The sequence below is a fragment of the Microcaecilia unicolor genome, chromosome 1, assembly GCF_901765095.1.
Source record: "Microcaecilia unicolor chromosome 1, aMicUni1.1, whole genome shotgun sequence".
Lineage (NCBI taxonomy): Eukaryota > Metazoa > Chordata > Amphibia > Gymnophiona > Siphonopidae > Microcaecilia > Microcaecilia unicolor.
Genome location: NC_044031.1, coordinates 510,873,239 through 510,890,655, shown reverse-complemented (window position 1 = coordinate 510,890,655; position 17,417 = coordinate 510,873,239). Strand labels below are relative to the sequence as shown.

Below are 17,417 nucleotides of genomic sequence, written 5' to 3'. Positions count from 1 at the left end.
GTTCGTGGGAGTAATGTGGAGGTAGAATGATCAGCCTTAATATTATTCCCTCTTTAGACCATTAATGAAATCCTTTTAGTTTCCCAGTTTTTATATCACCTAACATCTCCGGATTCGTTGACATTATCTAGTTACGTTTGGACCACGATCCTTGCAATGAGGTGATCCTTTAACTTGCTATGTGCTGAGGGGATTTTAAATCCAACATTTTTTTGAAACAAATGAAACTTTAGAAAACCGAGAGTAAAAATATTTCGCATCCCTGTAGAACAACCTAGACCTAAAGAACCATGAACAGTAGGGGTGCACGTGCACCCCCCCCCCCCAGCAGTCCCTGCATTCACAATCCATCGGCTCCAGGGAGTCGGAGGAGGGGGAGGGGTTGACAGTGGAAAGTCACGTGCTTTGGCCCAGTCGCCCCCATCCCACCCCCTTCCTCCCACCCCTAGCTCTGCAGCTCGGGGTTGGGCTGCTACTGTCTAGCAAGAACGCCTTCCATTTAGAGAGAGGGAGCTTCAGGCGTCCCACGAGGCTCCTGTGTCTCACGCGCAGATACTCTGCCGCTTCTCCAGCAGTGGCAATGAACTCCCCCTCCCAAGTTCAACAGAAAAGTTGCAACTTAGTCTGACAGTTTCACTTTTTAGTTGCAGCTGCAAGAACGTTTCCCTCTTCCTCTAGTATTTTTTTTTCTTTTGCCAGGGATCTATTTTTAAGTTTCTTTTCGGCTCCCTTTCTTTGATTGCTGATATGACTGGCAGCGAGTGGACAGCGGCTCTCTCTCTTTGTCTTGCCTTCCTTAGCATTTGGCTGCCGGTGCAAAGCCACCTCTACGACAACCTCTATGCTGGGTAAGTGACTCCTTCATGGGATAGCTTCATTTCAGAGCTTTTCGGCTGCTGGCGTTTGCTTTTACCGCTATGTATTTTTCCTCCATTGGGTCTTGATCTCGCAGCATTTCTATATTTCTGAATTTCTGTGAAGGGGTTCAGTTTCTACACTTCCGTGCCTCTGTAATACCTTTTAAAGGGCATCGAATTAGAGCTTCTTCAAACACGTGCTTTCGTGCCTGGTCAAAGGAAGTCTGTTTTCATGGGTTTCATCAGAATGCTGTAATATATAGAGGTGAAAAAGGGAAATGTATTTTTAATGCGACTTCATTGGCCACGATAAATGCAAATGAAGCAAAGTTTATTACAGCAGATGATAAATTTGGTGAATACAGCTGATAAGGATGATTTGGTGTATGAAAATGGTCAAACTTCTGGAATCGCCCCAAAAGTGCACAAATATTGGACGCCTGTTACGAAAATGGTTGTCAAGTTCGTGCAGCTTCAGTTGTTTTCCAGTATGTGCCTTCTGGAGCCCAGTCTCCGAGTCCTCGAGGAAGGATTGAGGCATCTCTGGACCACAGATGCTCTTGTAATTTAGTGAGCTGCATTTCCTCGACCTTGGTTCACCCCCCCCTCCCCACCTCTTTACAGTTGGCAAGGTATGTGAATTATTTTCTGACACCACCGTCAGTACACTTCAAACACACTTCGGAGCACTCCCTGGAATCTGTAAATCTCGTCACAGGCATGTTATTTCACAGCCTTTGTGACATGTATTGGGCGTCAGGATCCAGAGCCTCAGCACTGTAGGTGTTGCTGAACGCTGGACCTCATTTTACAACCTTACTGCTGTTTTCTTTACAAACAGAAGACAGTGACACTACAGATCCATTCAGCTTAGAAAAGCAACCTTGTAGGAAAAAGAGTGACAATAATTGATGATATAGGTTATATATTGCACTTTAAATTCAACATGACCTTAAATTTCGTTCACAGTAACTGAATAGGTTCACTTTATTATTTTAAAGGAATGGTGGAGCAACAGGATGTGATGTTAGCACCTCTTTAACAATGTACCCTATGTAACTGGGTTTAGAGTTTAAATGTACATGCACGTGGTTAGATTGAGCCTGGACTGAAACAAGGTATCAGGTACCCTAGGTCAGTGCTTCCCAAACATTTATGCAACATGACATGTGCAATTCTGGTCACTGCATTTTCAAAAAGTTATAGTGGAATTAGAAAAGGTATAGAGAAGAGTGACAAAAATGATAAAGGGGATGGGACGCCTTCCCTAAGAGGAAAGGCTGAAGCAACTAGGGCTCTTCAGCTTAAGACGCTGAGGGGAGATATGATAGATGTCTTTAAAATAATGAGTGGAGTGGAATGGGTAGATATGAATCGCTTGTTTACTATTTCCAAAAATACTAGGACTAGGGAGCATGCAATGAAGCTACAAAGTAGTAAATTTAAAACAAATCAGAGAAAAATATTTATTCACTCAACTTTTAATTAAACTCTGGAATTCATTTCCAGAGACTGTAGTAAAAGCAGTGAGCATAGCAGGGTTTAAGAAAGGTTTGGATAGCTTCCTAAAAGAAAAATCCATAAGCCATTATTAAAATGGACTTGGGAAAATCCACTGCTTATTTCTGGGATAAGCAGCTTAAAATGTACTGATCTGGGATGTTGCCAGGTACTTGTGACCTAGATTGTCCACTGTTGGAAACAGGATACTGGGCTTGATGGACCTTCAGTCTGTCCCAGTATGGCAATGCTTATGTTCTTATTTATTTTTATTATTTGTTTTATTTAAGAAGGCTTGATATACTGCCAGAATATATATAGTACCATGAGGTGGTTTACAATAAAATATAAAATTTCACATGATTCCAGATTATGATGAAAACAAAACACATCATTCTCCTACCATTCCCCCCATACACTTATCCAAAGCATGAAGGCAGCTGTGGTGGCAACAGCAGCAACAAGTCACACAGGAGCCTCGCTGAACCCCAAATACTCTGCATGGGTTTCCAGTATAACAGGAACGCCACACTCACTGAATCACAGGTCCTATACGGATTACCATTCCTGGGCATAGGTCGCAGCAGTAACCTAGCTAGATGGCAAATTTTGGGTGGGCCTATGGGAAAAATGAGTGGGCACAAAATGTCCTCTCCATCCCTGTCCTGTTCCCCCTCCCTGCTCACCTGGTCTCCCAGCTCATCTTAACATATAGATACCTGCCTCTTTTTCTTCCTTTTCTGAAGTCACTGAAGAGGAAACTGCACATTTTCTTTCCTTCTCAAAACTAACTATGTGTTCCTCTGATCCTGTTCCCACCCATCTACTTAGTACTGTGTCTCCTACTGTCATCCCTTTTATCTGTCATATCCTCAATCTTTCACTTTCCACTGTTACTGTTCTTGATACCTTGAAACATAGTCACACCACTCCTTAAAAAGCCTTCAGTAGACCCTACCTGTCCTTCCAACTATCACCCCATCTCCCTCCTCCCCTTCCTATCCAAGATGCTTGAACGTGCTGTTCACTGCCATTGTCTTGACTTTCTTTCTTCTCAAGCTATTCTTGATCCACTTCAGTCTGGCTTTAGCCCTTTTCATTCAACTGAACAGCACTTGCTATAGTCTCCAGTGACCTGTTCATGGCCAGATCCAAAGGCCTCTATTCTGTCCTTATTCTTCTCGATCTATCTGCTGCTTTTGACACTTTTGATCACCGCCTACTCCTTGTTATGCTGTCCTCACTTGGATTTCAGGGCTCTGTTCTTTCCTGGTTTTCTTCTTATCTCTGGAATGGACAAAAAAAAGTGAGGTCAACTCAAAGAGGAAATCAGGAAGTCTTTAATATGGATAGCTTAAAAATGACCCGACACGGCCATGTTTCGTTATCAGAGCCTGCATCAGTGGTCAAATAAATCTCTTGTGTTGTGGCTGATGGATAAACAAAGAGAAATATGGCTATTGATGTCATTGATGAGCATTGCCACCACGGCGTTCTACAGCAGAGCGTTCTACAACCGATAGTTCTTTTCATTTTTCAAGGAACCCATATAGCCATATTTTTCTTCGTTTATCCATCAGCCACAACACAAGGGATTTATTTGACCCCTGATGCAGGCTCCAATGCCGAAACACGGCCGTGTCGGGTCATTTTTAAGGTATCCGTATTAAAGACTAACTGATTTCCTCCTCACTTTTTTGTCGATTGCTTTTGTTGCACGTGAGAATTCCTCTCCTCCCTTCTTGTTTTTCTTCTTATCTCTCCCACTGTATACTCTGGTGGATCCTCCTCCACTTCTATACCACTATTAGTTGGTGTACCTCAGGGATCTGTCTTGGGAGCTCTTCTTTGCTCCATCTATACTTCTTCCCTTGGTACTCTGATCTCATCCCATGGTTTTCAGTATCACCTTTATGCTGATAATTCCCAGAGCTACCTCTGCACACCAGAAATTTCACCAGGAATCCATGCCAAAGTATCAGCCTGCCTGTCTGACATTGCTGCCTAGATGTCTCACCACCATCTAAAAGTAAACATGACCAAGACTGAGCTTCTTATCTTTCCCCCTAAACCAACTTCTCCTCTCCCCCCATTCTCTATCTCTATGGATAACACTCTCATCCTTCCTGTCTCATCAGCTCATAACCTTGGTGTCATTTTTGGCTCCTTTCTCTCCTTCTCTGCACATACTCAACAGACTACTAAAACCTGTCCTTTCTTTCTCAATGTTATCTCCAAGATTCATCCTTTCTTTTCTAAGCATACTACCAGAACCCTTATCCACACTTTTATTAATTCTTGCTTAGACTATTGCAACTTGCTTCTCACAGCTCTCCCACTATGGCATCTCTCTCCCCTTCAATCTGTTCAAAATTCTGCTGCACAACTTATATTCCACCAGTGTCGCTATGTTCATTTTAGCTCCCTCCTCAAGTCACATCATTGTCTCCTTATCCATTTCCGCATACAGTTCAAACTCCTCTTATTGACTTACAAGTGCATTCACTCTGCAGCTCCTCAGTACTTCTCTACTCTTATCTCTCCCTACACTCCTCCCTGGGAACTCCGTTTACTGGGTAAATCTCTCTTATCTACACCCTTCTCCTCCACCACTAACTCCAGACTCTGTTCTTTTTATCTTGCTGCACCATATGCCTGGAATAGACTTCCTGAGCCAGTATGTCAAGCTCCATCTCTGGCCGTCTTCAAATCTAGGCTAAAAGCCCACCTTTTTGATTCTTCTTTTAACTCCTAACCCTTACTCATTTGTTCTGTACTCATATTTTATCATTCCCCCCTTAGTAATTCCCTTATCCCTTATTTGTCCTGTTTGTCTGTCCTAATTAGGTTGTAAGCTGTGTCAAGCAAGGACTGTTTCTTCATGTTCAAGTGTACATCACTGCATATAACATTGAGGGGCATAATCGAACATCGCCGGCCAAAGAGTTCGGCAGTGATCTATTGTGGCGGCAGCGCTACAGCTGGCTGGAACCGTATTTTTGAAAAAGATGGCCGGCCATCTTTTTTCGATAATACGGTTTAGCTCGGCCGAATGCCAGAGTTCGCCGGGTTTCAGATCGCCGGGTTTTTTTTCAGCGATAATGGAAAAAAATGCCAGCCATCCCCAAACCCGGCGAAATCCAAGGCATTTGGTCATGGGAGGAGCCTGCATTTGTAGTGCACTGGTCCCCCTCACATGCCAGGACACCAACCGGGCACCCTAGGGAGCACTTCTAAAAATTTTAAAAAATACAAAAATACCTCCCAGGTGCATAGCTCCCTTCCCTTGGGTGCTGAGTCCCCCCAAATCCCCCCAAACCCACTCCCCATAACTCTACACCATTACCATAGCCCTTATGGGTGAAGGGGGGCACCTACATGTGGGTACAGTGAGTTTTGGGGGGGGGGGGTTGGAGGGCTCAACACTTAGCACCACAAGTGTAACAAGTAGGGGGGGATGGGCCTGGGTCTGCCTGCCTGAAGTGCACTGCACCCGTTAAAAACTGCTCCAGGGACTTGCATACTGCTGTCAGGGAGCTGGGTATGACATTTGAGGCTGGCATACAGGCTGGTAAAAAAAGGTTTCTATTTTTATTTTTTTAGTGTGGGAGGGGGTTGGTGACCACTGGGGGACACCTCGAGATCATCCCCCATTCCCTCCAGCGGTCATCTGGTCAGTTGGGGCACCTTTTTGAGGTTTGGTCGTGAAAATAAAAGGACCAAGTAAACCCGGTGAAATACTGTTTAACGCCGCTTTTTCTTTTTCCATTATCCGCGAAAGCCGGCCATCTGGTAGCCACACCCATGCCCGCCCATGTCCCGCCTTTGCTAAGCCACCGACACGCCCCCTTGAACTTTCACCGGCGAGGCGAAGGGAAAGCAGCGATGCTGTCAAAAATTCTGCTTTCAATTATACCGATTTCTCCGCTTTTGAGAGATCGCTGGCCATCTCTTGATTTATGTCGAGAAATGGCCAGCGATCACTTTCGAAAATAAGTCTGATAGTAACATAGTAAATGATGATAGATAAAGACCTGTATGGTCCATCCAGTCTGCCCAACAAGAAACTCATTTTACATGGTAGGTGATACTTTATACCCAAGTTTGATTTGTCCTTGCCATTCTCAGGGCACAGACTGTAGAAGTCTGCCCAGTACTGTTCTTGAGGCCCCTTAAAATTTACACTCCAGCCCATCCATATCTATTCAGTCACGTTCAGGGCGTAGAACTTAGAAGTCTGCCCAGCACCGGTTTTGCTTCCCAATTACTGGCGTCACCACCTAATCTCAGCTAAGATTCCGTGGATCCATTCCTTCTAAACAGGATTCCTTTGTGCTTACCCCACGCATGTTTGAATTCCATTACCGTTTTCATCTCCTCCACCTCCCACGGGAGGGCATTCCACATATCCACCACCCACTCTGTGAAAAAATACTTCCTGACATTATTCCTAAGTCTGCCCCCCTTCAACCTCAATTCATGTCCTCTAGTTCTACCGTCTTCCCGTCTCCGGAAAAGGTTCGTTTGCGGATTAACACCTTCCAATATTTGAACGTCTGTATCAGGTCACCCCTGTTTCTCCTTTCCTCCAAGGTGTACATGTTCAGGTCGGCAAGTCTCACCTCATACAGTTTGCATTGCAAATCCCATACCATTTTTGTAGCTTTTCTTTGCACCGCTTCCAGTCTACGGCCTCCGAAACTGAACACAATACTCCAAGCGGGAACTTACCAACGACTTATAGAGCAGCATCAACACCTCATTTATTTTGCTGGTTATATCCCTTTCTATGCAGCCTAGCATCCTCATGGCCATGGCCGTCACCTTGTCGCATTGTTTCTTCACCTTTAGATCCTCAGACACCAACACCCCAAGGTTTCTCTCCTGACTCGAGCTTACTAATCTCTCCCCTCCTATCCGGTATCTCTCCTTTGGGTTTCTGCACCCCAAGGGCATCACTCTACACTTTATGGCATTAAATTTTAACTAAAAAAAATTGGTAACCATCTTGAATCGTAATGACGGTCCACACTAGAATTAAAGAGTTCTCGTAAGAGAGACTTGCTGAACTAAACATGTATACTCTGGTGGAAAGGAGAAACAGGGGTGATATGATACAGACGTTCAAATATTTGAAAGGTATTAATCCGCAAATGAACCTTTTCCGGAGATGCGAAGGCGGTAGAACGAGAGGACATGAAATGAGATTGAAGGGGGGCAGACTCAAGAAAAATGTCAGGAAGTATTTTTTCACGGAGAGAGTAATGGATGCTTGGAATGCCCTCCCGCGGGAGGTGGTGGAAATGAAAACGGTAACGGAATTCAAACATGTGTGGGATAAGCATAAAGGAATCCTGTGCAGAAGGAATGGATCCTCAGCAGGGGCGTAGCTACGGGTGGGCCTGGATGGGCCCAGGCCTTCCCAATCTCAGCTCAGGCCCACCCAAATGACGACGACTGGAACGGCGACTTTTTTTACTCGAAGTCGCAGCGATGAATGGGCGGGCAGCGCTTCGGTAGTAAAAGCAACAAGGAGGCAGGTTGACTGCTCCGTCATTCGCTTCCCTGCTTGCCCTCTGCGTCCCGCCTTCCTCTGACGTCATTTCCTTTCGGACAGGCGGGACGCTGAGAGGGCAGGGAAGCGAGGACAGAGTCGAACCTACCTCCTTGTTGCTTTTCCTACCGCTGCCTGCCCACTCGTTCATCGCTGCAACTTCGGGAGTGCAAACAGCAAGCAAACCTGTGAGCTGCTTCATCCACGTTGTCCTTACAGGTGGCTGGGAGATGCTGCGAAGGGGGAGAGGGGGGGGAGACGCTGGACAGAAGGGGGAAGGGGATGGGCAGAAACAGGATGGGCAGGGGAGAGAGGAGAATTGCTGGACAACAGGGATTGATGGAGGGGATAGGGGAGAAAGGAAATTTGCTGGAGATGGGTGGAGGAGAGGGCAGGGGAGAATGGAGAGTTGCTGGACAGAGCGGAGGGCAGGGGAAGGAGGAGAATTGCTGGGGATGGATGGAGGGGAAAGGGGAGAGAGGAAATTTGCTGGAGATGGATGGAGGAGGGGCAGGGGAGAATGGAGAGTTGCTGGACGGAGCAGAGGGCAGGGGAAGGAGGAGAATTGCTGGACATGGATGGATGGAGGGGAAAGGGGAGAGAGGAAATTTGCTAGGTATGGATGGATGGATGGATGGATGGATGGAGGGGAGGGCAGGGGAGAGAGGCGAATTGCTGAACATGCAGGGGACAGAGGACATTTGCTGGATATGGGTGGATGGAGGAGATGGCAGGGGAGAATGGAGAGTTGCTGGACAGATGGATGGAGGGAGGGGAGAAAAGTCAGGAAGGAGATGCGCATGGATGGAGGGGAGGGAAGAGAGCAGAAATGCTGGACATGGATGGAGTGGAGGGCAGGAAAGAGAGGAAATATGTTGGACAAGGATGGAGGGAAGGAAAGATAAAGGAAGGAAATGCACATGGATGGAGGGGAAGGGAGAGAGGAGAAATGCTGGACATGGATGGAGGGGAGGGAAGACAGAGGAAGTAGATGCGCATGGATGGAGGGGAGGGAAGACAGGAAGTAGATGCACATGGATGGAGGGGAGTGAGGAGAAATGCTGGACATGGATGGAGGGAAAACTGCTGAGTTTAAGGGCTGGTTTGGAACACGTTGAGGGCAGATACTGAAACTCGGGGAAGGATAGGGACAGGGCTACAGATGGTAGACAGGACACATAAGGACACAGGAGGATGGTGGACATGGTGAGAGAAAAAATATCAAATGGAAAGAAGACACTGCATAAAACAGAAGACACTGGGACCAAAGTGAATAGATCAGACAACAAAGGTAGAAAAAAGTATTTTATTCAGAATTTATTAATTGGATTATGTCAGATTTTTGAAATGTGCATCTGTGATATTTTGCATGTAAGTTTCAATTTTTCTGGTATTGCTGCATGCTGAGTCTGACTTCTTGAGTTAACTTTCCAGTTCAGTATTTTGCCTTCATATTTTTTGATTTCTAGTTCATTGTGTCATGTCTGTTGTGTCATGTGTTTTTCATGTGTAATCAAGGTGCAGTATTCTCTAGCATGTAGTATTTGCAGCCCTTTTTGTTTTGCTTTTTTTTTTTCACGAGGTAGTGTATTGGTGTTTTACAGCCTAGTGTAATTACAGTTCTGCCTTTTCAAGCATAAGGTTGTAGCTCACCTTGTCCTTGGAATTAGTGCTGTTATGGTTTAGTAAGGGTATGAGTGAGTTTTTGCACAAGTTTGTGTATAGCATTTTGCAGTAGACAGATTGTGGGATAATGTAATTATATTTAAAAATATCAATTTTTCCATTAAGTAGGTATGTGGTTATACTGATGCAGGGCAGCTTTTGGGCAGACTACTTAGAAAACCATCATCAAATGAATTCTAAGGCATTATTTTGTAGGATCCCAAGAGACACTACTCATATAGACAGTGCATGCCCACCCATATTAGCTCTGGGCCCACCCAAAATCTCAGGTCTGGCTACGCCACTGATCCTCAGGAGCTTAGTCGAGATCGGGTGGCAGAGCCGGTGGTGGGAGGCGGGGCTGGTGGTTGGGAGACAGGGATAGTGCTGTGCAGACTTATACGGTCTGTGCCAGAGCTGGTGGTGGGAGGCAGGGATAGTGCTGGGCAGACTTATACGGTCTGTGCCAGAGCCGGTGGCGGGAGGCGGGGCTGGTGGTTGGGAGGCGGGGATAGTGCTGGGCAGACTTATATGGTCTATGCCAGAGCCGGTGGTTGGGAGGCGGGGCTGGTGGTTGGGAGGTGGGGATAGTGCTGGGCAGACTTATACGGTCTGTGCCCTGAAGAGCACAGGTACAAATCAAAGTAGGGTATACACAAAAAGTAGCACATATGAGTTATCTTGTTGGGCAGACTGGATGGACCGTGCAGGTCTTTTTCTGCCGTCATCTACTATGTTACTATGTTACTATGTAAGACGCTCACTAAGAGCAGAAAACAGCTTGTGTCAAAACAGTTCTCCTGAAGACGCCAATTAGGAGCGAAACACAGCTTGTGTCGGGAACTGGGAACTATGACAACAGGACCAAGCAGATGAATAATGATGAAAGGAGGAATGCACGAGCACTAATCACGAACACTAAAAGTCAACGAGTTTGCTACTCCGTAGTGAGACTTGCACCACCATCTCAGAAAAAGAAGACCAGCCTAAGGTAATTGAACCGACATTGATAGTAACAGCTCATAATTTGAGAAATTGTGAATGCATAATATTATAACATTGCGAGGGAGGTAGGCAGGATGTATGGTGCGATGATGTGCATCACAGCATATCTCTAGAAGACAAGCCACATGGAGAAATTCAAAACTGAGCACCAAAAATATAATTTATACACAAGTTTAATTTCACAGCATATGAAAATAATAAAAAAAGAGAAATTGTAACGGTTTCTGTATAAATATTACATAAAGTAAACTGAAACCAGAAAGAATTGATACCCCAGTAGTGCAAATTATTAAATTTTAACTGCCAGACCCTCAACCACTCTTCTAACATTCTAACATTAACAGATGCTTAAGACAAGATTTAATTTACATAGACATAACATGAAGAAAGCTGGTGCCAGTCAGGTTCCCACCCCAGTGGGCCAGCACTTTACAAGACCAGAACACTGCACGTATGTGCAGGACGTCAGACTCACAGAAACAGAACGAAGCCTTGCGCCGGAAGAAGAGGACCTCGGCTGGTGGTAGCCTCGGCTGGCGGTAGCTACCCCAGCAAAGGTAGCCGACTGCGGGGGAGGGTTGGTGGCTGGAGGGGGGGGTCGAGAGGGTCCTCGACAGGGGGTCCAGGGCCAAATCTACGGGGGCCCAGGCCCCCGTGGCCCCATGTAGCTATGCCACTGGCTGTTAGTAGCCTATTGTATAAAGGAAAATAGGCAGGAGCACTCACACAAGACATAGAGCTAGTGTATTAGTGCCTTAGCATAAGAACATAAGAATAGCCATACTGGGTCAATGGTCCATCTAGCCCAGTATCCTGGTTTCCAACAGTGGCCAAGCCAGGTCACAAGTACCTGGTAGAAACCCAAATCACGGCAACATTCCATACTACCAATCCCAGGGCAAGCAGTTGCTTCCCCATGTCTGTCTCAATAGCAGACTATGGACTTTTCCTCCAGGAAGTTGACCAAACCTTTTTAAAACCCAGATACGTTAACCGCTGTTACCACATCCTCCAGCAACGAGTTCCAAAGCTTAACTATTCATTGAGTGAAAAAATACTTCCTCCTATTTGTTTTAAAAGTACTTTCATGTAATTTCATTGAATGTCCCCTGATCTTTGTACGTTTTGAAAGAGTGAAAAATCAATTCACTTTTAACCATTCTACACCACTCAGGATTTTGTAGACCTTTTCTAATTCTGCTATATCTTTTAGTATTCTAATTTATATGTGTAAATTTGGGCCCTGCCTATGTTCTGCCCCTGTTCATGCCCGCCTTGCAAATACATGCTATAAGTTATGCGGGTATTTGCAGGATAGTGCTTAGGTGGCATGTTGCTATATATGTGGATATGTGCATATATGCTGGTATGCTAAACATTTAGGTGCTTAACACATGCATAAATGTTAGCTTCTGTTTTATAGAATGACCCCATCTCTGGAATTCCATACCTTTATCTCTTTGCAGTGAACTCAATATAAAGAAATGTTGGCTATTCCAGCAGTCTTGCTCTGTCTGATCAGGATGGCTTCAGAGGTGGCTGGTACCTGAGAGAGGGAAACTTTTTTCAGTTGTTTGTGATATGTGTGATGCCTCTTGCATGTGTGCTTACCTCTTCTATCAAAATATTGTAACTTCCTTTTTCTTTGCTTTTATCTTATTGTTAACCGCCTTGCTCTGCTTGTCCATTAAAGGCAGTATAGCTCAAGTTACAACTAAATAAATCTGTGTGTGCTGCAGGAAAATGGGAGTTGTTTCTGACTGGTGGGGTGACTGGAGCTGGGCTTGGCTCCTGCCACAGAGGCTTAGGTAGAGGGTGCAATGAAATTGTAAAGAAACTCGACCCAGGGAAGTGACAGTTGAAAAACTGACAGTTGGGATCAGTGCTCTGAGAGGTGAGGGTATGTGATTCTGTGTCTTCTGTCTGAGAATAAAATGCAGAGGACAAGGGGCAAGTGTTGAGTGATGATAGAGAAATAATAATTATGTTGATGCTTAAAAACTGAGAGGTATAGCTGGTAAGTGAGGGTGTCTGACTCATACAGTGGGAGAGCTGCTGCAATATGAATAAGTTCTCACAGAGATTCTATGAATGGTTGATTTGTAAATGAAATCTCTCACTGAGGTGTGAAAATCAGCTCTTGTGGTTTAAATACCTTTTAGTGGTGTTGTCTTTATTGATTTCTTTTTTGTTCCTACACTGATGAGCCTCAGTGACCTTAAGGAAACACGAATTTCAAAAACGGCTAAAATTTTCCTTAAAATGTACTTTGAAGCAGATCATTTGAAAACGAGAGAATGCATGTTCTTGAGAGGGGAATGTGAAACTACTAGTTTCTGGCAGAAAGAGAGTGTGGATGTGCACACATGAAGGAGAATGTGAATAAGATTGACCTAAAGCACTCTTGCTAGCCCAGTGATGAAAAGTAGCTGATTCTGATTTTGGTTCAGAATCACTGGAATCCAGATCCCGACTGAGGGCTGCCGCAGTAGTTTAGGAAGAGATGGATATGGCTGGAGGTGTGGTTTACCTAGGAGACCTCTAAAACGTATTCTTGGTTTAACTAGTTAGTTTAAAATAAAAAAAATTTAAAAAAAACGTATAACCCAGAAATAGCCTTGGGAAATTGTCAGTAAGAGCTTTTCCTTTTTGAGTTTTCAAAGTAAGGGTAGTAGGTACACAGCCTGAATGTCTTGCTGAGAGCTAATCATCAAGGGTCTATCACCAGAAAGTTGCATTTTGGCACCCACCACAAGAAAGGCAGCTACAAGTGTATTGTTGCTGTGTGAACTGTGTGGGAAGACATGCAGAGGCTTTGCACTTACAGCACATTAATTTTGGCCATTAATGGGCAGTAATTACAAAATCTTAGCATACTTCAGTAAATAGGGCACACAGTTTCCAGATCTACAAATCATGTCCAGTGGCAAACTATTTTGTCTGTATTTTAATTCAGAACTTTCTATTTCAAGATCCTACTCACCCTTCTATCCCATAATGATTGAATTTGTTTCTGGATGAAAGTACTTTTAAAACAAATAGGAGGAAGTATTTTTTCACTCAATGAATAGTTAAGCTCTGGAACTCGTTGCTGGAGGATGTGGTAACAGCGGTTAACGTATCTGGGTTTTAAAAAGGTTTGGTCAAGTTCCTGGAGGAAAAGTCCATAGTCTGCTATTGAGACAGACATGGCACTGCTTGCCCTGGGATTGGTAGTATGGAATGTTGCCGTGATTTGGGTTTCTACCAGGTACTTGTGACCTGGCTTGGCCACTGTTGGAAACCAGGATACTGGGCTAGGTGGACCATTGACCCAGTATGGCTATTCTTATGTTCTTATGCTAAGGCACTAACACACTAGCTCTATGTCTTGTGTAAGTGCTCCTGCCTATTTGGATACTGAAAAGAAAATATGAAAAAGGCTCCTCTGATGTGTCTCAGAATTGATGGCAGCAAGAAAATTGTCAACAATTAAAGCTTATTACACTGTATTGAAGTTTGCAACATGGTATTATTTTAATTTTCTATATAGAGCATCTGATCATTATGTTTTAGGATTTTGAATAAAGCCTCAATTCATATACCCTATGGTTAAAACCATATTAGCATTTAGATGAGAACTAAAAGGCAATCAGAATTTTCATCCAGATTTACAGTAAGGCACATTTTTATCCAGAATAACTGAGACAAGATTTATTTCGAGTACTGGAATTTCTTTTATCAGAAAATTCCCATTATCCAGAATTTAAGATAATGGGATTGTTTCTGGATAAATAGGGCATATGAAGCCAACTGATTTTCAGGCAATAGAAATCTTTCTGAATAAGAACATCAGAACATAAGAAAATCGTAAAAAACATAAAGTACATGCTTAGTTATGTACTGATTGCTGCGTAAATCATTAGAATAATGGCATATGTGTGTATATATGCATGTAAATGACAAAAGTCCATCTGAGAACTATTCTGTATATTTTTGCATCAGTGGCGTGGCCAGAAGGCAATTTTTGGGTGAGCTAACAGGTTGGATGGGTGGGCACTAGAGAAACACCTGCCACCTGATATGCCCTGCCCACGCCCCTACTCCTACCGCACATCTACCCCACTCCCAGTAACTTCAATGGGAGTAGCAATGCTGGCCACAGTGGCTGCAGGCGACATTGAGCGCTAGGGGAAATATAAGAGGGTGCACTCTTCATCCTCCACTGAGCCACGGTCCTCCAACACACATATGCTTCCCCCAAATATGCCCTAAATATTACAGTGGGGCCCTAAAATATCAATACATCTATCGAGAAAACTGAACAAGCCAAAGTACTATAGAATAACATGGAAAATTGATACTAACAGAATACTTTGGTGACACACACAGAACACAAATGCCAAATACAGAATAAGTGACCACAAACCATAAACAAATTAAATCAAAATCCCAAGAGGCCAAACCTTGCATGTAGCACAGCACAGAGAAATACAAAGAGATGCATTTTCTCATATACTGTGCAAAATATGATAGCACATGCAAGAGACAGTGTTAGGGGAGGTACAACTAGGGCAGTGATGGCGAACCTTTCAGAGACCGAGTGCCCAAACAGCAACCCAGAATCTAATTATTTATCGCAAAGTGCCGGTACTCATTATGGGCCGGGTCACCACATATGACTCCACCCCTATGATAGCCACACCCCTTACACCAGCCATGGCGCATATAAACAAACATTATTGAAAATATTATACTAGTATAGGAGAAAAAAATAACATGATTTTCTTTCATTATAAATCATTTCTGTAAGCTGTTACAGCTCCAGTATACCCAGTGCAAAATAAGATAGCAGATGTAAATTTTCAAATTGGACATATTCCAAACACTAAAATGAAAATAAAATGATTTTTTCTACCTTTGTTGTCTGGTGATTTTGTTTTTCTATCCATATTGGTCCTAGTCGCTGATTCTGCTGCTCTCTATCTGTTCTCTTAACTCCGTTTCCAGGGCTTCCCTTCCATTTATTTCTTTACTTTCCTCCTTTCTTCTTCATTTCTTGCACTCCATCCATGTCCAGCAACCCTCCTCTGCCCTCCCCTCCAGCCACCCTCATCTCCCCCCTGCCCTCCCAGCACCAGGCAGGCCTCCCTCCCACCGAGCACCAGGCCTCCCTCCCACCGAGCACCACCCAGCACCAGGCCCCCTCCCTCCCACCCAGCACCTAGCAGCACCCAGCATCAGGCCTCCCTCCCACCCAGCATCAGGCCTCCCTCCCTCCCACCCAGCACCAGGCATCCCACCCAGCATCAGGCCTCCCTCCCACCCACCCACCCAGCACCAGGCACCCTACCCAGCACCAGGCATCAGGCATCCCACCCAGCACCAGGCATTAGACCTCCCTCCCTCCCACACACCCAGCACCAGGCACCCCACCCAGCACCAGGCATCAGGCATCCCACCCAGCACCAGGCACCCAGCACCCCTCCCTCCCACCCAGCACCAGGCCTCCCACCCAGCATCAAGCACCAGGCCTCCCGGCCTCCCTCCCACCCAGCATCAGACCTGCCTCCCTCCCACCCAGCATCAGGCCTTCTTCCCTCCCACCCACCCACTGAGCACCAGGTCGCCCGCCCGCCCCCCGGCACGCGCGCCCAGCCACTTTCCCTTCATCCTTCATGCTACAAAAAAGAAAAAGAAAAAAAACCCAAGCAATCGCGGCACCGCTCGCCGTCCAGTTCCCGCCCCCCTCCGAAATTTAAAACTCATACCTGTCCTGCTCGGGGTTAAGGCGGCGTCAGCAGCGACAGCACCAGTGAAAAGCGTGCTAGCTCGGCGCGCCTTCAGCTTTCCTTCTGTCTCTCAAGCACTGCTTTTCACTGGTGCTGTCGCTGCCGACGCTGCCTTAACCCCAAGCAGGACAGGTATGAGTTTTAAATTTCAGGGGGGGGCGGGGGGCGGGAACTGGATGGCGTGCGGTGCCGCGATTGCTTGGTTTTTTTTTTTCTTTTTGTAGCACGAAGGAAGAAGGGAAAGTGGCATGGCGCGCGTGCCAACAGAGAGGGCTCTGCGTGCCCTCTCTGGCACACATGCCATAGGTACGCCATCACTGAACTAGGGCAACTGCATTTGGCCCCCTAGCCAGAGGGAACCCCAGGCCAGCTGGAAGCTGAAGAAGGTGCAGCCTGTTAGTAAGCTTTTGTGTCGCCTCCCAAATTTCCTCCTTGGGCCCCAGCCATATCTAGCAGGATGTACATTTGAAATCTGACAAATTCTAGTCACAAAATAGAAAATAAAATTATTTTTTCTACCTTTTGTTGTCTGCTCATTTTATTTTTCAAGTCATATTGGGCCCAGGCTCTGGTTTCTACATCCTTCTGTCTTCTTTTAACTCACTCACCAAGGTCTCATGTCTATTTGATATTTCTACTCTCTCTCCATGTCCACTATCCATCTTCTTCCATCTCTGTACTTCTATCTTCTCCATGTTTAGTATCTCCCTTTCTCTGTGTCCCTATATTACTCTGTCCAGCTTCTCCCCTCTCTTCGTCCCCAGTGCCAGTATACCTCTACCCTCTCTGACCCTACCCCATCCAGCTTCCTTCCCTCTCACTCCTTCCCCTTTCCAGCATCTGGTTTGGTTGCTTGATACCCCGCCCTCCCTTCCTCCCTCACGCTGTAGGTTTAGTATTTGTTCCCTTTTCCTTCATCTCCTTGGTCTGGCATCTCTGTTTCCCTTCCCTCCTTCCTTGTGCTGTACCAGCTGTACCTCCCCCTCTTCCTCCCATGTCCAGCAGCTTTCTCCCTTCCCTCCAGTCCCCTCTTGCTCCTTCATCCAGCAGCTCTCTCCCGTCCAT

General features: G+C 45.4%; 1 protein-coding gene across 1 annotated transcript in view; it reads left to right on the top strand.

Moving 5' to 3' along the window:
- The first annotated feature begins 519 nt into the window (after positions 1-519).
- Positions 520-17,417, top strand: part of CPA6 (carboxypeptidase A6) — a 183,491-nt gene continuing 166,593 nt past the window's right edge. Inside the window, 1 exon segment of the mRNA XM_030190168.1 lies at positions 520-848. Within this exon segment, the coding sequence (XP_030046028.1) occupies positions 748-848 (101 nt within the window). The 5' untranslated portion in view covers positions 520-747.